At 33.8% G+C, this 22,238-nt stretch overlaps 2 protein-coding genes across 6 annotated transcripts in view; one reads left to right on the plus strand and one right to left on the minus strand.

Annotated features, from left to right (window-relative positions):
- LOC123531267 (POU domain, class 6, transcription factor 2-like) overlaps positions 1-18,709 on the minus strand; it is a 35,608-nt gene extending 16,899 nt beyond the window's left edge. Inside the window, exons 1-2 of one of the 3 annotated variants that reach the window (XM_045312079.2) lie at positions 18,575-18,709; positions 5,243-5,426 (exon numbers count right to left, since the gene is read on the minus strand). In XM_045312079.2, coding sequence (XP_045168014.1) covers positions 5,243-5,341 — 99 coding nt within the window. In that variant the 5' untranslated portion in view covers positions 5,342-5,426; positions 18,575-18,709. Of the gene's footprint in view, positions 1-4,592; positions 4,920-5,242; positions 5,427-18,386; positions 18,530-18,574 lie in introns of those variants that run through there. The other 2 variants (XM_045312080.2, XM_045312083.2) reach the window with 2 other exon arrangements.
- Positions 18,710-19,140: 431 nt separating this feature from the next.
- Positions 19,141-22,238, plus strand: part of LOC123531217 (vacuolar protein sorting-associated protein 41 homolog) — a 37,304-nt gene continuing 34,206 nt past the window's right edge. For all 3 annotated transcript variants that reach the window (XM_045312010.2, XM_045312008.2, XM_045312011.2), the window contains exons 1-4: positions 19,141-19,188; positions 19,940-20,023; positions 20,352-20,447; positions 20,902-20,985. In XM_045312010.2, coding sequence (XP_045167945.2) covers positions 19,162-19,188; positions 19,940-20,023; positions 20,352-20,447; positions 20,902-20,985 — 291 coding nt within the window. In that variant the 5' untranslated portion in view covers positions 19,141-19,161. The remainder of the gene's footprint in view (positions 19,189-19,939; positions 20,024-20,351; positions 20,448-20,901; positions 20,986-22,238) is intronic.

The raw sequence follows: 22,238 nt of genomic DNA on the forward strand, positions 1-22,238 counted from the left end.
CACTCAAAACATTCGACATATCGTCAAACCAAGGGTTTGTTTTTTAATTGGAAAAATTAGTAAAATTAAAATGGAAATGTTAGATATAGTATTTATAGCAATTTTTTTTTCCAGAGTTATCCAAACCTTGCATACTGAAGTCAGGTCAGCAAAATTATTAAAATTGAAAACACACGTCAACACAGTTAGAAACTGTTAAACTTTTTTAATCTAAACATGTCGCTAAAATTATGAGAAATATCATTTCTATAATATTTAGAAGGATTTTTCTTTTTTTTGACAAAAATTCCAACTGATTACCCTTTAAACGAAAATTTCATAATCAATACTTTAACAAAATGGTGAAAGATATACAATTTGATTCTAGGACCATCTGTTTTCTGTTCTGCTGTTAAGTGACTGTAAAACTTAAATCAATGCGATTTTCCCTGCTGCATCACCTTAAACAAACACTTTGTTCTGTAATCAATATTTAATATTGATGATGACAAGATATCTGGACAAAAAATCAATGAAACCAATAATAATTGGTCACATGACCATTAGAAAGTGTGAGACTGGTCTTCTGTCTGATTTTTTCAGGATAAACAAGCAATAATTATCTCTAAATTGGAAATCAATGTGAGAATCAGACAAGGTATAGATGGAAGATGATAAATTGGCAATTAATAGTAACATGAAAGTCTACAACAGGGTAAATTATATGCATCATTTGAATAACAGAAATGACAGTAAATAGACTTTAACATGTGTAACCCTGTTCTGACAAGTTTTTGCTATTTTGATAACTTTAAATAATATATATTGTCAAATTACCATTGTACATCTGTATGAATTAAGGGTAATAATTTAATAATAATAGCTTTACAATCAGTCTTCTAATCAAAGTAAGAATTTATTTCTGCACATTGATTTTCCATATCTCATGCTGTTAAATTAATGTTTGGCCAGTCTCTATAATATTTTATCATCCACATGTTAAAATTAGCCCACAAGTCAAGAAATTGTTTCATGTATGTATTTGTTTATTTATTTTGTTGGGTTTAATGCCGCACCAACACAATTATAGGTCATATGGCAGCTTACCAGCTAAAATTGATAGTGGAGGAAGACCCTCCGTGCATTATTTCATTACGGGCGCCTGGGTATAACCACCAACCTTCTGTAAGCCAGCTGGATGGCTTCCTCACAAGAAGAATTCAACACCCTGAGTGAGGCTCGAACCCACACCAGTGAGGGGCAAGTGATTTCAAGTCAACGGCCTTAGCCGCTCGGCCATGGAGGCCCCTTCATGTATGTAAGAAGAGAATTGTCTTTTATTAAGGTTCTAGGATAATTTATGTATATATCCATGAAACATTTTGGGGTTAACTTTTAACAAATCACTGAAAAAAAAGATATTTCGAACCAATTCAACAAGTTCATTTTTTATGCAAAAAAGTCACAATTTTACCAAGTAACAGATAAATATATTTCAAACATTCAAAAACAATATAATTTTTCATATGATATTATACAATCTGAGATTCTGTAGCCCATAGAACAGGATGTACAAGATTTAGTATTGGACCATTACTCTGTCTTACTTCGACAGGGCATTACAGTCTATTCATTTTAATGAGGCTTATAGCTATTTAATGGTCTGAACCATGGGATTGCCATTAATTGATAAGCATCATTTTTCAATCAATATTATCATCCGTTTAGCTTAAATTGTTTTTCTTTTGTCCTTAAGTCCATAAGGGATAGCAATATTAATGGTACAATAAATATTTTATATTGAAATTTGAAATCCTAGAACTAATGCTCCAATGCATGCTATTGCGCATAAGGCGAACGTGACACAATTCACAGAGACTATTAAGGACTGTATCAAAACAGATTCCATAAAATTCGATTGGAAATACAGACTTTCTGGAAATACACAATCGAGCCGAAACAATCACTCTATCTGGAGACTGGGTAATGAAAAAAAAAACCAGCAAGAAAATAAAAGAGTATATTGATTTTTGCCACAAACCAATACATTCCGAGTTCCTGCAACAGTTCAGTTCTAACAATTAAAATAAACGAAGCCACAGAAAATTCCTCCAGATGACATCATTGAAGGAGACAATGGGGCTCAATTAGGGGGAAACTCGTTGGCTTGGTTACATTATCTTTTATTGAAGAGAGAGAAAATGGGAAAAGGCTTTTTTACAAATTCTTCAAAGATATATATTTCAACGTTTTTAAATTGTTTCATTTTGAAGATGATATTAAATGGAATTCCTTTTCTTTTCTTTTTTTTTTTTGAATTTAAATTTGCGCTATCTTTGCTTGTGTTTTTTTGGGTTTTTTTCAAGAAAATTGAAATTACCTCCCTAAATTGGGGAATATATATACCCGCAAAAAGGAATAATCTGTGATTCAGTGAAAATTTCATTTGATTTCTCGGGCAAAAAGAAATCCATGGGTTTGGCCAGAGCAGTTTAATTTAGTGGTGATATAGATTTTTTGACTTTAACTTTTTTTAAACATAAAATGAATGGGACTTTTACTTATTCTTTGAGATTTAATTTTGTGGATTAACTAAACCACGAAATCCACGAAAAGTAGTCCCCCTCGAATATTAATGATTTCCCTCAGTAGCAGTTAATCTGCAAAATGCAGCTTCTTTTAATATTGTTTATCTTTAACGCATTAACTTTTTAGATTTATTTATTTTTGTTTATCTTCAGTACAAAACTGACAATTCTTTTTTATACATACCCCACGCATTTCCCTTAACTTACAATCAACAAAAAGCATAAATTTTGAAACTGTTTTGATTTAAACCATCTGTATTTCTCAAAGCCGAGCTCTATTTGCCAAATACCTGACAAGAAGACCTGATTTATTCTTTTTTATCTCACGAAAACTTCTTAAAACAATTAACAACTGTTTTGAATACAACATGCATCAATTTTACCCCTGGAGATCTAAGAGGTTGTTTTTTTTTTTACTTATTAATAAGATTTTCTTTCTCCACCTGCGTACAGATTCATAAAACACGTTTTGGAGTTCATTAGTAGTCTTAGAAGGTCTTTTTTTTATTAACCTTTAGCCTACTGGCAGCAACTGATTCTGCCTTTGCAAACAGTGCAGACCAAGATCAACCTGCACTTCCGAGCAGGCTCATCTTTGTCTGCACTGTTCGCTATTCAGTAAATTTTCTGTGAACACCCCTTTGAATAATAAATGGCACTGCCCAAACTGAATGATAAACCAGTCCATTTTAGAAATTTAGCAGGGTAAAGGTTAAACAAAATCTTTCATTCTAATTCTTGGGAACATTACAGAAAAAGATAGAACACTCCTGGTCACACAAAAATAAGCAAAACGTTTCAAGAGTTATTCAAGGTTTGGTGTGATCCACATACTATAGAAAATACAGCTGAAACTCAGTATCTTGAATTCCAAAGAATCGAGCATTTTACTTCAAGACAACTGAAATTCAACTTAAAAATTATATTTTGTGCATGTATTTTCAGGACTGGACTTGAAATTGTTGGAATTTTGAGATAATATCAAGTTTCAAATGTATATGAAAACTGACTGGGGAGCTCCCACTGTGGCCGGGGACCACATTGACTACTTGAGTGAGCCTAGGTGCTCGAACTGCTGACAGGCTAGGGAGAGCAGTATGAAATTATGCATTTAGTTTACAAATTAAAAGAGTCAAAATTTCTTGTACATTATTTGCTTGTGCAAGCAGTATGTGGACAAACCGATATCATAGTATATATTGTTAAAGCTGTTTATTAATATACCTTATATTCATCTGACTGCAATGGAAAGAGACTGGTGGGGGAAACATTACTGATACAATTAACTGACTAAAACTTTTCTGCTCTATCAGGAAGCTTTGAGCTTTATCAAATCTCATCGGTCCTTTTCTCAGTAAAAAAACATGAAGTCATACAAGATGGACCAGCGGCAATCCTGGTGTTGTTACACACATGTAACCTATAGGTTGAGCAGCTAGTGCCAAACCAACTCAGTCCTGTTCTCTTGTAACTATGTATGTAAATATCACCTTACCAACCTACCGTTTTATGAAGCTTATCACATACATACAAAAAGCTGCTTTTTCATGCTATTAGATGATAGGAGATTAGAGAAAATTGCTTTCATTAATACTTCCATCATATCAATAAATCTAAGACAGGTATATCTTTCATTTTGTAAATATCTCATTAGCAACATGGATAGAAAAAAAATCCAGGTTCAAGGTAGATAGCACATAAAATAAGCCCCATTTCTCCCTGATATTTAATTTATTCCTGTTATAAAAAGCGCTGAGGTTAATATACCACTGCTAAAAAAATTGTTCTAAATCTGATTTGTTTCTTAAATCTTCAGAAGAGGCCAGTATCGTTGAGTCTATACATTTCTAGAAAAAATAATATATATTCTATCATATCTCCACTACACATTTGTTATCATCTTATTAAAACCAGTAAAGATTTAACAGCCATCAGATATATGCATTAGTCGCATTTCGTATGGTTTATAGTTTACTATATTTTGCGAAAAAAATTAGCTTTAACTTTATCAAATACTGTACAAACCTTAAAAGAATTACTCCCTCAGATAACCTCTCTAGCGATCTCTCTTTCATCAATTTTCTTGAAGCTGGACCACCATCCACAAACTCATAATATTTTTCAACATCAGCCATTTTCAACAAAAAATCTTTGCTTTGTTTCTCACAAGAGAATTATGGCAGACAAGCATCACTAATAACCTTCAATCAATATTGTAAACAATTATCTAAATCAAGATTTTCATTCCGACATCTTGGGAATTTGTAAAATCAATCCAAAGACAAAATATTTTCTCCAAGAAGAATTTTCTGGCACTATGCTTTCAGCTCATCAAGAAATGCTAAATATTTAAGTATATTTCTCTTTCAAGTGATAAGGTAGGCCGAATACTAATGGAATTCTAGTACATGTACTTAGTGATCATGTACATATTTTAGCAACCAGCCTTCTATTCTCCACTCACATAGTCACGATGGGTCATATAATTAACATAGATATATTAATGAGGTTTTCAAATTTCATATTTACCTGGTTGTTCCGTATGAGAACAGTACCAAGCTGAGGCGTGTGGAGCTAAGATGTGAATAATTTGAATGATTTTCAGAAATAGGGTCAAAAGAACACGGACATAATGCTGTGGGTGGGCAAAAAATGGAAGAAATATGTTTACTAACCTGTTTGATGATAGCAGATTGCGCAAGCTTGGCAACATCCGGCTTGGTTTCCCCGTTGAGGGCTTCCGTAACAGTTCCATCATTAGAATCTGCATCCATGGTTTAGAATGCGATGGGATCATGAAAAAAATCCACGGTTCATGTAGCCAATTTCCACTGCTTTTAATACAGAATCTCTGACCTCCTGGAAAAAACGACACAGGATTATTCCAGCACTTATAGCTTATAATGGCATTGATATGAGATTCCGACAATTTCGCTACTAAAAGGTATTGGAAAATTTCTGCCGTATCCATTTTAATGTTTGCTAATGGTATTCAAGATGCACATAGGAAATTTCTCGTTAAATACATTAATTAATAATTCAGACGACAAAATTTAGAATAATAAATTAATAAATATACGGACGCAACCTTACATTGACACTAAGGCTATTATAATAATACAGTTAAAGTATGGAAATGCTAATATCCCCGCATACTTTAGCAGTGAATAACGAAGATGTTTCAAGAGTGAATTCAGAGGCGTTCAATAATTGTGAATTGATTATGCCAACTAGATTCGCTCAGACCTTTGACAGGGACAAATTCTGGGGGAAAATCTTGTATACATAATACGAAATTTCTCAATATTTCTCAGAAAATGGAACGATGGAGCAAGCTCGTTAAATGCACTGCATAATTTAACTATACAAATATTAACAATCTGGAATAATGTAAATTTATTCAAATTATATATTTAATGCCAGCATGTCCTCATGTTATTTAAGAGACAATATAAGTACAGTAGTTGAAAGTGAACTAAATTTTGAAAAAAAAAATAATACAAAAATGACTTTAAAAATTTACATTCTAAGAACATGCAGAGTTTTGTGTTTTAATGTTTGACATACGGTATTTTATATTTTTGTTATGACCTAACCAACCTATACAAATTACAATTAAAAGCTGACTGTCTACTATTTTAATATTTTAATATAATTTTTTTTTCTAACATTTTGATTTTAAACCCAGCAAACTCATTAAATTATAGGCCATTCAATAGCCTCAACTGTTGAAACTATTGATTCCCATTTTATATAAGGAGTCCAGTAATAAATTATTATCATTAATAATACATTTCTTTCACTTGTATTTTTAGCCCCTATTAGTATTCAGTATTATTGAGACATTATTATTACTGGTATCCTTATTTATCCCTTACTCTGCTAAATTTCTATAATGAACTTGTCCATCTTTCAATTTGGACAGAACCATTAACTGTTAAAAGGGGTGCAAACCAAGAAGATACTGACTGAATGGCAAACAGTGCAGATCATGATCAGACTGCACGGATGATCTGCACTGGTTGCAAAGGCAGTGTCAATCATGTTCAGAAGGATAAAGGTCATTATCAAATTAATTATCATACAATTTTCTTCATTATAATAACATATATTACCAAATATAATCATATTTTTTAAAAAAATTTTTTAATCCTTTATAAAATGATGACTAAGTATAAAATTTTACAAAATCTACACATATTTAAAAAAAAAAAAAAAAAATGAAAAATATACAATGAACAAATGTCTTGCAAATCATGCAAGTGCTCAAGTTCTGGGAATGTTTGTGTTTTCCTGAATGAAAAATTTTATTTTATTATTTGTTTAGACTCTAGATCTGACAAAGTACAGAACGTAGAATACAGCACTTATTTACCTCGAGGAAAAAAACTTCCCCGAGCCTTTAATGTCTTTTGGCTTATTTTCAAAACCAAACAATTTACAGAAAACTAAAACTTCTGAATTGATTAAATGTATGGGAATGTCTAGAATTCATTGAAAAAAAAATACCAGTGTGCACTTAGCAAGATAAGTTATGCACACATCACACTTGATAAAAGTCTGAAGATTTCTACTCTGCATTTTATTTTCGTTGGGTTTAGCGGCGCATCTACACAATTATACTTTGATAGGTCATATGGCAACTTTCCACCTTTTGATAATGGAGGAAGACCCTAGGTGCCCCTCTTCCTTGCATTATTTCATCAAGGGTGGGCACCTGGACAGAACCACCGGTCTTCTGTAAACCAGCTGGATAGCTTCCTCACATGAAGATTTCAACACCCTGAAGTGAGGCTCGAACCCACATCACTGAGGGGCATGTCAAGTACTTCCATGGAAAACAAAAGCATGTTTGTATATGATATTTCAGACAAACTGTGTCTTATACTGGTCAGAGGCTGTATCATGCTGACCATTAGGAGACACCACAGAGAACTTGCTTAGGACATTCTTGATAAACACATGTGACACTGTTAAAGACATACTGATAGAGGACACAAAATGCAAACCAGCAAGCAAAAGAGTGCATCAGCTGTTAGACAACAAAATAATAATGAAACCAGATACTTTACCAGTCTGAGAGGACATATAATTAACCAAGAAATAACTTTACCAGAGGACGCTGAATTAAAAACACTTGAGCTATCCCTAAAGGTGATTACTACCTTCACCACTTGTTTGTAACTGACATTGTCTTAAAAGAACTATTTTATATACAACATAATACATTTCCTGCTGTGAAGACACAAGTAGTTGTCTTGAATGTAAAGAAAAGTAAAAAATTAAATACCAGAAGGGGATATTTCTAAAAAATATTCCAAATAGCAGTTCTCTTGAGGGCAAGGTAATTAATTTTAGTAACTGTAAGAACTATGAAAAATTGTTTTCAAAGTAGAGTTCTGAGTGATTTTATGCTGCATATTCCTCTAACTGCCATCTTTGAATGCATCAAGTAAAGTTAAATTTACTTTAAATAATTAAAACTTTGTTTAAAATGTTACAAAAATTCAAAAAGGGAGATAATTTTACACTCTCTAAGATAAGAGTTTTGGTTCTTGTGCTGTATTACAACTTCTGTCTTTCATTGTGCCATATTCCCTTCTGAGGTGACAAAGTTATTGTCTCAAAATTAATGTTTCTGACCTGAGAATGACAAAAAACGGAAACCAGGCAAAACCTTTAAGTCTGTCAACATTCATTTACCAGGAACTCTGCCTATATTAGGTTTGTTAGCAGAAATTCAGTCAAGAATCAAAAGTCAACAGAAACCAGTTCCTCCCACTGGCTACCCTTGTATAAGAGACAATCTTGTGACAGTGATTGAAAGTGTTCATACAGAAATAAGCAATTTATACAAGTTCATTATAGGATCAATATATTTGCTAGAAACGCATCTGAATTAATACATGATTCATGAGACTACAACCCTCTCTCTATTTCTAGCTTAGGGAACCGTCGAATCAATAATTGTTTTGGAACGGGAATTGAGAAAATTGATTCTATGAATATATTAATCATCAAAAATACAATATGCGTAGATTCGCACTTCTATTATCATAATGGAATTGCCTGTGATTGCTTTAACGAGAAATAGTTTCAAGTTAGTTTCCGGCAGTTTTTGTCCATTTGATGGGCAATATTGATGTTTCAGACATTTCTTTGAAAGGTTTATCTTATCATATTTCAATTTATTATATCCATCCAATTAATTTAATGATAAAAAATAAAAGATTACTGATAGACCTTAGGTTTATGGGTGTTTTTTTTTAAATCACAGCCCAAATGATACAACAGAGCTAAAATACAGCGATAAGTAAGTCAGAATGCTGAGGTATGACCTTTGCTTGGCTTGGACATGCCTCCTAATCAAATATTCATTTAATTTTAGAACAGATCAAAACTTATATGAGACATCTAAAATGAAATACAAGACTCAGTATTGTTCAAATATATCTTAACCCTATACCCTGCTAAATTTCTTTAATGAACTTGTCAATCTTTCAATTTGGACAGTACCATTAACTGTTAAAAGGGGTGCATATCAAAAAGATACTGACTGAATGTGAATAGTGTAGACCTTGATCAGACTGCATGGACGTGCAGGCTGATCATGATCTACACGGTTCACAAAGGCAGAATCAATCGCTGGTGGCAGTACCGTACCTAGGATACAGTATGGGTTCATGAGCCATATACACTTAAATGAAACTGAAACTGAATAATTTGATTAAACGCCTATTTTTATACAATGATATAGCGGTTCAAAGCCCCTGGTTAGTGGTGCCATCATATATTACAATTATAAAGTTTTCTTAGAAAAAAATGCCAAAAAGTCATTGTCACAGGGGCAAAATTTTTCAAAATGACTTAACTGGCATTTTTTTTGTAAGAAAACATTATAATTGTAATATATTTAAGTGTATATGGCTCATGGACCCGTACTGTACCCTAGGTATGTTACTGCCTCCTGTGGAATCAATGGTGTCCAGCATGGTAAGGGTTAATTTGTACTTCTATCATTATCAACTTTCAATAGGATAACTAATGCTTCTGAGAGTCGCCTACATATTTTATTTGACTAAACGACTACTAGTATGTTACTGCAAATACAAAACACAAAAGTACATTCCATATCTTGGAAAATTCAAAACAGTAAAATGGTAACAGATATTATGAAACACCCTGTATAAATGCTATTGCAGATACCAAAAGGAAGCCTTTTCTAAAGTATAAAAAAATTGTCATAAACCTGGAGGCACCAAGCTTAAATAAGTCTGAAATATAGTCTTAGACTTATTCTTTGCAATACAGATTTCAAAAAGGAGGTAAATGGTAAATTGGATATCTAGAGATTTAAGGTCTAGATTTTAGACTTGGCATGATCTAGACTAGTTTTTCTTTCTTTGTCATCAGACGGCAATTTCTAACAAAACCTGCATCGAGTTGAAACGAGTAAAGCACAGCTGATACAAATAAGGCGTAATACGCACAACTGATGCACTATCTAGTGTAACAGACCAACCTCCCCACACCTGATGCACTACCTAGAGTAACAGACCACCCTCCGCACAGGTGTCATGCACTATCTAGTGTAACAGACCACCCTCCGCACAGCTGATGCACTATCTAGTGTAACAGACCACCCTCCGCACAGCTGATGCACTATCTAGTGTAACTGACCAACCTCCGCACAGCTGATGCACTATCTAGTGTAACAGACCAACCTCCGCACAACTGATGCACTATCTAGTGTAACAGACCACCCTCCGCACAGCTGATGCACTATCTAGTGTAACAGACCAACCTCCGCACAGCTGATGCACTATCTAGTGTAACAGACCAACCGGTCTAGTGGTAACACACTTGACTGTCAACCCAGAGGTCCGGGTTCGAATCCTTGTCCAGGCACTGGAAATTTCTGAGATGCACTCGAGTGTCTCCCACCTAACTAAGAGGCCTGTACTGGTTCTTCCCAGGAAAGACGGCTTCGCGTGTATCCGGTACTATACACCGGGCACGTTAAAGAACCAGTCTATTCACAAAGAGCTAGGCTAAGTTAGCCAGACAGGCCTGTATCTACAAATGATTTCTCTCTATCTGTTCTGGGGGCTTTATCTCACCCTGTCCCTCTGGTCAGATCGCTCTGTGTCTGTACAAGTACAGGATGAATTTCGTGCCGTGTGTGACTGCGTTTGCTATATGTTAAGCGCCTTTGAACATGTTTATCATGAAAAGGGCGCTATATAAATCTAGTATAATAATAATAATAATATAACCTCCGCACAGCAGATGCACTATCTAGTGTAACAGACCAACTGTCTTAGAAATGTACACTCACATAGTTGGAAATTAGCAATAAAAAATGACCAAGAACTTTTCTCATTTCCCTCTTATATCTTGAGAAGCAAAAATGAATTTAAAATAGATGAAAAGCAGAAAAACACATTGTTCCATTTACACTTTGCCAAATGTTTCTGGTGTCAACCCCAACACGTCTGCAATCACTGTTGCTAAAGGCAATGTAGCCAATTTAAAATTCGAAACAAATTGATTTTCTTTGGATTTTGGATGGAGACCCGCAAGATGAATTTCTGGCTATCAAAGTTCCATAATGTTGTAATTCTATGTTGAAAACAGATAAAGGAGCCGTGCCATGAGAAAACCAACAGTGGCTTTGCGACCAGCATGGATCCAGACCAGCCTGCGCATCCGCGCAGTCTGGTCAGGATCCATGCTGTTCGCTTTCAAAGCCTATTGGAATTAGAGAAACTGTTAGCGAACAGCATGGATCCTGACCAGACTGCGCGGATGCGCAGGCTGGTCTGGATCCATGCTGGTCGCAAAGCCACTATGTTGGTTTTCTCATGGCATGGCTCGAAGTAGCTGTTCAAACAGAGATAATGCCTTCTAACATGTTTAGAAAAGTACTACTTTCAATGTTGCACAATATGAACTCATATGGTCAAAGCAAAAAAGGGAGATAATGAAAACTATGCAGTCAATTAAACTTGCAATCATATTCAAATTCTCAAATCTGAGATAATTATCTTAACCCTTACCCTGCTAAATTTCTATAATGAACTCGTCCATCTTTCAATTTGGACAGTACCATTTACTGTTAAAAGTGGTGTTTATCAAAAAATATACGGACTGAATGGTGAACAGTGCAGATCATGATCTACTATGGGCGCAAAGGAAGAATCAGTCGTGTTTAGCATGATAAAGGTTAAATAACAATTACTGATTTTTTTAAAATGATATAATAGGTACCGTACATTTCATATTCATAACAAAACATGCGGAAGACATACTATGAACAAAGTCATTATGACCATGAGTCTGGCAAGACCAAGCACCTTAGAAGTACCAACGATCTTCTGTAAGACAAACTGGATGACTTCTTCACATGAAAGAATTTAATCAAAAACCCTAGGCAGTCAGTAAAAAGCAATAACTGCTCAGCCAGAAAGACCTAAGTAAAAACCATTGGCACCAAACACTATTATGTACTTCTTAAAAATCATCACCTTCACTGACCATTAAAAAAATAGCTACCGGTACTTAATAACATTGCTCAATGGAATTCTTTCATAATCAATCAACCTCGACTATTTTCATTAATGCCTAGCCTGCTGGTGGCAAGTACGTGCTTTTGTTTGTCTTTTCAACCAGTGCAGACCAAGTCCAGCCCACACACCCGTGAACACACCTTTGAATAAGAAGTTGTACTGCCAAAATTGAATGATGGACCAGTCCATTTTAGAAATTTAGCAGGGTAAAGGTTAAAGCAGATGCAATATAATTATTAATTGTTGTATAATATTATAATAATTTCTAATGTAACTAAATATCTTAAAGTTACATAAAGTTTTTAATTTCATGATAAAAATAGATAAAGCAGCTGTCCAAGACAGAATATGCATTTTAATATGGTAATAAAACTACTACTTCCTATGCTGTGCATGAACTTAGGCAGCCAAAGCCATAAAGGGAGATAATAAAAAACGTCCGAGTCAATAAAATTTTCTAAAATATAATAATAATTTTCAAATCTAAGACAAAAATCTTTGATAACAATAATCAACAAGAGCTGTCTGATGACAGCGCGCTCGACTATTCAAGAATTGATTGAAGAATGGGGTCAAAATATTTCCACGGATATTCAGACAAAAGAAATAAATAGATTAGACAAACAATGCACTAAATGGCAATATATGAGCCAATTTCAAAGTCCAAAAAGGGCCATAATTCAGTCAAAATAGTTATGTACTCTTGCCTACAGATGTAAATCATAATGATAAGCAAGTGTTCAAAGTTTAAAAGCCATATGTCAAATAGTTTTGACAAAACATGGACTTGTATGAAAACAGAACCAATTTCAAAGTCCAAAAAGGGTCATAATTCAGCCAAAATAGATGACAGAGTTAATATGTTCTCTTTCCTACAGATAGAGACTATTATACTAAACAAGTGACAAAAGTTTCAAAGCCATATGTCAAACACTTTACAAAAAATATGAACTGCTACGAAAAACTTAACCAAGATTTCTAAGTCAAAAGGGGCCATAATTCAGCCAAAATCCTTGATGGAGTTATGTACTCTTGCCTATAACTGGCCATGGTGATGGTAAACAGGTGTTGAAAGTTTCAAAGCTTTATCTCAAAAGACTTTGTCAAAATATGAACTGGTACGAAATATTAACCCAGATTTCTAAGTCAAAAAGGGCCATAATTCAGCCAAAATCCTTGATGGAGTTATGTGCTCTTGCCTATAACTGCACATGGTGATGGTAAACAAGAGTTGAAAGTTTCAAAGCTTTATCTCAAAAGACTTTGTCTAAATATGAACTGGTACGAAAAACTTAACCAAGATTTCTAAGTCGAAAGGGGCCATAATTCAGCTAAAATCCCTGATGGAGTTATGTACTCTTGCCTATAACTGGCCATGGTGATGGTAAACAAGTGTTGAAAGTTTCAAAGCTTTATCTTAAAAGACTTTGTCAAAATATGAACTGGTACAAAAAACTTAACCAAGATTTCTAAGTAAAAAGGGGCCATAATTCAGCCAAAATCCTTGATGGAGTTATGTACTCTTGCCTATAACTGGCCATGGTGATGGTAAACAAGTGTTGAAAGTTTCAAAGCTTTATCTCAAAAGACTTTGTCAAAATGTGGACTGGTACGAAAAACTTAACCAAGGTGTGACGCCGACGCCGTGGTGAGTAGGATAGCTCTACTTATTCTTCGAATAGTCGAGCTAAAAATAGAAAAGACTAAGAAATTAATATATTTTAATATGTTCATATTAACAAAAGAATGTGGCAGCCATATTAGAGAAGAAGTCAAAAATACCCTTTAGCATTTTTGTGAACAATGTTGTATAATTAAAAAACAAGAGGACCATGATGGTCCTGAATCGCTCACCTCTTCTCACATGACCCAGTTTTGAGTATGACGTTGTTTTTTCTATTATTTGACATAGTGACCTAGTTTTTGAGCTCATGTGACCCAGTTTCGAACTTGACCTAGATATTATCAAGATAAAAATTCTGACCAATTTTCATGAAGATCCATTGAAAAATATGGTCTCTATAGAGGTCACAAGGTTTTTCTATTATTTGACCTATTGACCTAGTTTTTGAAGGTACGTGACCCTGTTTTGAACTTTATCTAGATATCATCAAGGTGAACATTCTCACTAATTTTCCTGAAGATCTCATGAAAAATATGGCCTATAGAGAGGTCACAAGGTTTTTCTATTTTTATAACTACTAGCCTAGTTTTTAACCGCACGTGACCCAGTTTCGAAAGTGACCCAGATTTTATCAAGGTGAACATTCAGATCAATTTTCATGAAGATCCATTGAAAGATATGGCCTCTAGAGAGGTCACAAGGTTTTTTTATTATTTGACCTACTGACCTAGTTTTTTATGGCACGTGACTCAGTTTCAAATTTGACCTAGATATCATCAAGGTGAACATTCTGACCAATTTTTAAGGAGATCCATTCATAAGTATGGCCTCTAGAGAGGTCACAACGTTTTTCTATTTTTAGATCTATTGACCTAGTTTTTGACCGCACATGACCCAGTTTCAAACTTGACCTAGATATCATCAAGATGAACATTCAGGCCAATTTTCATACAGATCCCATGAAAAATATGGCCTTTAGAGAGGTCACAAGGTTTTTCTATTATTTGACCTACTGACCTAGTTTTTGAAGGCACGTGACCCACTTTCAAACTTGACCTAGATATCATCAAGATGACGTTCAGACCAACTTTCATATAGATCCCATGAAAAATATGGCCTCTAGAGAGGTCACAAGGTTTTTCTATTATTTGACCTACTGACCTAGTTTTTGATGGCACGTGACCCATTTTTGAACTTGATCTAGATATCATCAAGGTGAACATTCTGACCAATTTTCATGAAGATCTCATGAAACATATGGCCTCTAGAGAGGTCACAAGGTTTTTCTATTTTTAGACCTTCTGACCTAGTTTTTGACCGCACGTGACCCAGTTTCGAAACTGACCTAGATATCATCAAGATGAACATTCAGACCAACTTTCATACAGATCCCATGAAAAATATGGCCTTAAGAGAGGTCACAAGGTTTTTCTATTATTTGACCTACTGACCTAGTTTTTGAAGGCACGTGACCCAGTTTTGAACCTGACCTAGATATCATCAAGGTGAACGTTCTGACCAATTTTCATGAAGATCTTGTGTAATATATGGCCTCTAGAGAGGTCACAAGGTTTTTCTATTTTTAGACCTACTGACCTAGTTTTTGACCGCACGTGACCCAGTTTCAAACTTGACCTAGATATCGTCAAGGTGAACATTCTGACCAATTTTCATGAAGATCTTGTGTAATATATGGCCTCTAGAGAGGTCACAAGGTTTTTCTATTTTTAGACCTACTGACCTAGTTTTTGATGGCACGTGACCCAGTTTCGAACTTGACCTAGATATCATCAAGATGAACATTCTGACCAACTTTCATAAAGATCCCATGAAAAATGTGACCTCTAGAGTGGTCACAAGCAAAAGTTTACGGACGCACGGACGGACAACGGACACCGCGCGATCACAAAAGCTCACCTTGTCACTTTGTGACAGGTGAGCTAAAAAATACATGACTGTAAATAAGTGCTTTTCATTTAAAGGGCAAAAGAATGTTTGAACGTTGTATAACAAGCTCTTTTAAAGGTCTTTCAACAGATGGCTCATTCCCTCTCTTAAAAAATATACCTATTATGTTTCTAAAATACATAAAACACTATCTACTGGTTTAAACATCACTGCTTATATCATTAGTTTATAATTATTTATTTTAGCTTAGTTGTAATGAAAATTTCTAAGTTTATTTGAACCAATCTCGAGTCTGCTTCCTGGAAAAAACTAGTAGTGGTGTCATTTGTTAAGGGCATAGTCATGACCCCTGTGAGGCTCAAACCCACAACACCCCAGTTGAATAGCTAATGCCTTAACCACTATACCACTGCTTCCCTTGTTTATATCACTGATGTGAACCTTTCCTGAGTGATGTTCTTAACTTAAAAGATTATCTTTATTCTGGTTCTAAAAAGTATAGGACAAACAAACAAATCTGGTGACTTGCGAAACGTTTTAATCACAGACAAAGTTCTGCCATGTACGAGTCAAAGCGAAAATTCTAACAAGACCTGCTTAGGTCATGATGTTATGTTATTTTCTACAGAAGGACAATATCAGTGATGGAATGCAAAGAAAATGTATTGATTTTTGCCCGGAATCTTATTAAGTCTCTTTGTAACTGCCTATGGAGATAAAGATTGCCTTATAATTTATTACCAACTTGATTCCATTACTAGAAAATACGTAGGCACAGCGCGCGATATTGATCGGCGGAGCCTGGCTAGAACTGTTTCTCTGTAATAGTATTGATCAGTTTCAGACGTTTCCTAGAGGCTCTATTAGGATAAAATATTCCAAATAGGCACTGAAGTGTGTAAAATAGGAAAGATCTGAATAATAAATTTTTTTATTTTTTTTTCTGTCCTAATACATTTCATTTAATACTGTGCACTCTACAAGGTGTTGCTCTGGCTTCTAAGGCATTTCAAAGTAAAATATTTTGTGTATTTATTCGCTTGATGTTATTCTGCAGTAACTTCTGTAAATATATTTTTATTTAATTCATTGTGATGATATTACAAATAACTTTTGATGTAATATTAAAAGAGAATTCTGGTTATTAAAAGACTCTGAGCAAAAAAGTATATTACTTATATAATTATCATAATATCGTGACAAAATTTTACTTTGTTTTATACAAAAAAAAAAAAAATGTGATGTAGATTCCAATAAGACATTGATAAGTTGAATGAATTAGACATACATTAAACAAATAGGAAACAAAAGCATCATCTTGAGTTTTTTTCAATCTTGAACACTATTCAAAATTTAAAGGGAAATAATTTTTTTTATATAATTAAGACTACAACCCCAAAATTAAAGGGAAAAGCTTCTCTAATTAAGACTATATTGTACAGTATTCAACAAAATTTAAAGGATAACTATGCGAACTAAAAGAAACTTGGGAAAAGTAAGGAGGGAAATTGTTCTTTTTTTTTGGTCTTAAAGGGAAGTAATTCTGATGAAAAAATATTTAAAAAGTTTATTAGGACTCTTGCTGATATTGATAAACTGAATTGTAATAGGTAAAACCTTAAGTGAAATTATTAAGCTGAGAACATTGTAAATAAAATGGACATAACACATGAATGGTGTCAGAGTTATGGGTCTTGGCATTTGTGTGATCATAAGCAGAAACAAGATTTTAAAGTGTTAAGCAACTCCACTGTCACGTTAAATAATTGCTTAAAGAATCAAACGAATATACTTCTTGTAAGAATAACTGTATTACTTAATATTAAAATTTACATAAATTTGTCAAAGATTTGCATTGACAACTATATGTTAAGCCAAAATCTCCAAAAACACTTAGCATAGGATAGTAAGGTCATGTAATTCAGTCAGGTTGTTCCTTTAAATTTTGCCTAGTTAGTTGATAGGCATCAATATTTGATATATTTATATAGCACTGTAACATAGAACTTGCTTATTTGTGGATCGGATACCTTAAATTAGATTCACTACCTTTAATGGTAATTCTTAAATATCTTCTTCAAAATTATATTATCTGATGCATATGATGTCATTATCATATTACTTAATTCTATATCATTTATCTGAAAATTTAATTTTAACTATGTTAAAATATCAAAAAAATTAAGCATCGATATATATCTTGTTAACTAACAATTTTACACCAATTCCCTTTTTTCATTTTTATCTGTCATTCAGTGTCAGACTGCACCAAATCATATACTAAGAATACACACACAATTATTCATTTATAAATTTATGACAGTATCTAATTCTAAACTTAAATTTAATTGTACCAATAATACTGCTTGAAAAGGTAGATCTATGTTGAACAGCCTGTACAATATATATCTATTATTCTTTGTTATAAAAATCAATAATCATCTCAACATTAGCAAAGACACTATATCTGTACAATTATTTTAAAAAGCACAATTAAATTACATTATCCTATTCTACTTCAAGACTTAATTCTATGGAATCAAACTGTAGCCATGGAAACAACAATGTTACTAAAAATAGCTAAGAAGATGCTGAAGGCAAAGCTACTTGGTGATGTACATTTCATCATAATATTAAAGCATTGTATTTATAAATTATGATAATACTTACATATCTTATATTAATATATAATATAAACGAAAAACTAATTACACTTACAAGTAAAATGTAGCCAATTTTCCGCACGTAAATATCAAAATGATGCTGAAAATCCGTTATTCATTGTTTGCGATACTGCAAATGATGGAATCAATATTCATACTTCAGATTTTTGACGTGCGTGACTTCTGTAATAAATTATGCAAATCAGGTACTACATAAATATGAGCCGCGGCTTCTGTACCTACCCGTATCCCAGAGAGACGGGACTGTAACCTGTCGTGTTCAACCCGATGAAAAGCCGTCGGATTCTATGCTTTTTGTGTTGAAAAGATGATCTCTTCACCGCGTCCTAGTCTTTTCATCAACAAACTATTTACAGTTACACAGGGGTGGTATCAATTATTTTTGAAATCGAATGATGCTAAACTTTTAAAACTTAGTGATATGAACTGAACAGCGAAAATTGTATATACATATTTTGATCTAATGTAAACTTAACGATGTTCAAGATATTCAGATATGAATGACATTATATAAAAGGCTATTTAAAACGGAGATAAATTTTTGAAAGGTAATTTGAATTTTGAAATGACCCCTAACACAGGAGACGGACACCTGCGATTGTAATTGAAAAAGTAATCCCATATCTAAAGCAAATATTTCATTTATATCCGTAAAAACATTATTGAAAGGTACTCAAAATATATCAATATAATAAACAGATTGAAATAAAGAAAACAAGTGTTTATTAAATGTGTCAGTTGAAAATTTGTTTTATTAATAATATTCATATTCATACGCAATCACATGATCCCTGTGTGTTTCTCTCAAAATGGCGACTTCCGCAAATTCTGATCAAGTATGCATTTCTTTTGCATTTTTGTTTACTTTATTGCTTTACGTCTTGTCAGATTAAGGCGATAACATTAAGTTGTAAAATATTTTTTGTCCAAACTGTAATTAGATCAGAAATGAAAAAGCTGACAGTCTGAAGAACGAAATAACATCAGTGTAGAAGGATTCGTTCTCATTATTTTCGAACCAAGCTCGCATTAGTAATTTATATTGGTGTTACACATAGTAAAATTCTATTTTATTCGTGCCATATGTCCAACTACAGTTTGTAGCACATTTTTAATAATCTATCACAGACGAATTGCCATACTAGACAAATAAATAAAACTGGAACATTAATATTATGAGCATCTGTCATTTTGACTTCAGGTTTATCCATTTTAATTTGACAGATATATTTTAATTGTCAAATGTTTAGGTCAAATTTCAAGTGTAATTTTTTTAGAAGTGGCAAGGGGTCAGATAATTTCAAATGTTTATGTAATTGCTGGGGGGAAAAGTAAAAGTATGAGTTATCAAGTTGCCATTATTACTTCTTGGGGTTTTAAATCCCCCAATTTTTTAGATTTAATCAATTAATGGTAAAAATTTCCAATTTGCTTGATTTCTTTATACTTTTTTTCCCAATTTTGACAATTTACTGCAAAAAAATCCCATTTTGACCAGGGGGCTTTTCTGAAAAACCCAAGAAAAGCCCTGGTAAGCAGACTAATTAATCTCTCATACTTACAAAATTTAAATCATTTCTTCATCAGGTGCCTGAGGAAATACACAAAACATCACAGGAAGAAGAAGGAGAAGAAACTGAATCTGAAACTGACTCGGACGATTCGGAAGAGGTATAAATATTCTGTACATCTTGTTTATTTGTTCATTATACAATGTAGTAGACTTTGGAATGTAAGCAGATTCAGTTAAAAGTCTGGTCTAAGCACTCAGTTAAAAGTCCTGTTAAAGCAGTCAGTTAAAAGTCCTGTTTTCACAGTTAGTTAAAAGTCCTGTTTAAGCAGTCAGTTAAAAGTCCAGTCTACGCAAATCATATTAGCAGTAACAACTTTATCTTGATTTTATGTTGGGTAATAGTAAGTTACATGCAGTATGCACATCATAAATCATGACAAGAGGTCCATTTATCAATGAATACATGTATTACTTTTACTCTTATAGGATGTTGAACCAAAATTACGCTATGATAGAGTTACCAATGACCTTAGTGCAATACTCAACAAAGACTGTGCTAGTTGCATGGCTGTACATTCAAAAGTAAGTAAAATTTCAAATAAAATGAATAGCTACATCACAAAACTTTGCAAACTTATTTGCAAATATGTATCTATCTAAAACATATTGTGGCAAAACAGCTTTCATGTAGTCCTGTTAGGAGTAAGATACTTGTAATCTCCAGGTAACCAGTTTAGTTACAGCCAAACTTCATTCACTCTAACTTTGATAATTCAAACACCATCATTGTCTCGTCTCATCGTCAGGTCCCAGCAAAATCCCTATATAATGGATATTGGTTGATGGCTCAATCTACCCATAAATCAAACAAATTTGTCTAGTTCGAGCAAAAAAGTGTGAGTGTAGTTTGTATTTTCTAGTACTGATAAAAACTTGAGGTTTTTTTTGGCCATAGAATGTTTGAAAGAGTGTTCAAGTGTACAAATTAATGGATTATGTCAGGTGAGAATAATATGGTTAATTTTTTATGTTTCAGTTTCTTGCACTAGGTACACACTGGGGTACTATACATATCCTTGACTATCTGGGGAACAATATACAAGGAAAAGAATACCAAGCTGTAAGTAATATGTTAACCCTTATGCTGCTAAATTTCTATAGTGAACTTGTCCATCTTTCAATTTTGATAGTACCATTTAAATTTAACTGTTAAAGCGGGTGGACATACCACAAAAATACAGACTGAATAGCAGACAGTGCAGATCATGACCAGACTGCAAGGATGTGCAGGCAGATCATGATCTGCGCTTGTCACAAAGGCAGAATCAATCGTGTCTAGCATCATAAGGGTTAATGTCCTTCAGTTCTAATAATAGTTCATATCTTACTTGTGGAATAGGCTGGTGCTGGGTAAAATCTATAAAAGCTGATAAGGACACCTGAAATACTGTTCAAACTAAATTATAAAACACAAGAAATATGATTATTGTTGAGCCCCCTAGAGATGAGCTTGACATAGTCATCAGAATGACTTTTTGATCATATGTGCGTTAGTGCACAAGTCTGATTTGGTCCGGACAATAATATGACATGCTTCCAGCAATCTTTTTATACTGGCATAAATATTCACCTCAGTGAGATAGTGTTGTGCATAAAGCCAAGGTCCCTGTATCAGAGGTCAAGGTCATACTAATGGGTCATAGGTCATTTAGAGCTAGGCTTAGAGAACCCACAGAAACCCATTCATTTTTCAACTTTAACTATCTGCTTAAATAATTAATAAAATCCCTATTTTGTATGTTTGATACACTGTCTAAATATTTACAGTATATAATAAACATTAACTGAATGGTTTGCTGGGTCAGTAGTTAAAACTGTTAACCAGTAGTCTGTATGACTAAGAGCTAATAGTTTTGACTAGTGACCTGCAAGCCATTAAGTAAATGATTTATTACATAACATCAGAAATAAATTCAGTAGGTTTTTTAGCTCACCTGTCACATAGTGACAAGGTGAGCTTTTCTGATCACCCGTCGTCAGTCCGTTCGTCCGTCCGTCCGTCAACAATGTCTTGTCTGCACGATAGTGGTTTCATTTATGATTTTATTTTAACCAAACTTGCACACAACTTGTATCACCATAAGATCTCGGTTCCTTTCTTGAACTGGCCAGATCCCATTATGGGTTCTAGAGTTATGGCCCCTGAAAGGGCCAAAATTAGCTATTTGGAGCTTGTCTGCACAATAGCAGCTTTATTATGTCTCCACAGGAGACATATTGTTTTTGCCCTTTCCATCCGCCCGTCCATCCGTCCGTCCGTCCGTCCGTACGTCACACTTCATTTCCAAGCAATAACTGGAGAACCTTTTGACC

This window comes from Mercenaria mercenaria, chromosome 11 (assembly GCF_021730395.1).
Source record: "Mercenaria mercenaria strain notata chromosome 11, MADL_Memer_1, whole genome shotgun sequence".
NCBI classification, from domain to species: Eukaryota; Metazoa; Mollusca; class Bivalvia; order Venerida; family Veneridae; genus Mercenaria; species Mercenaria mercenaria.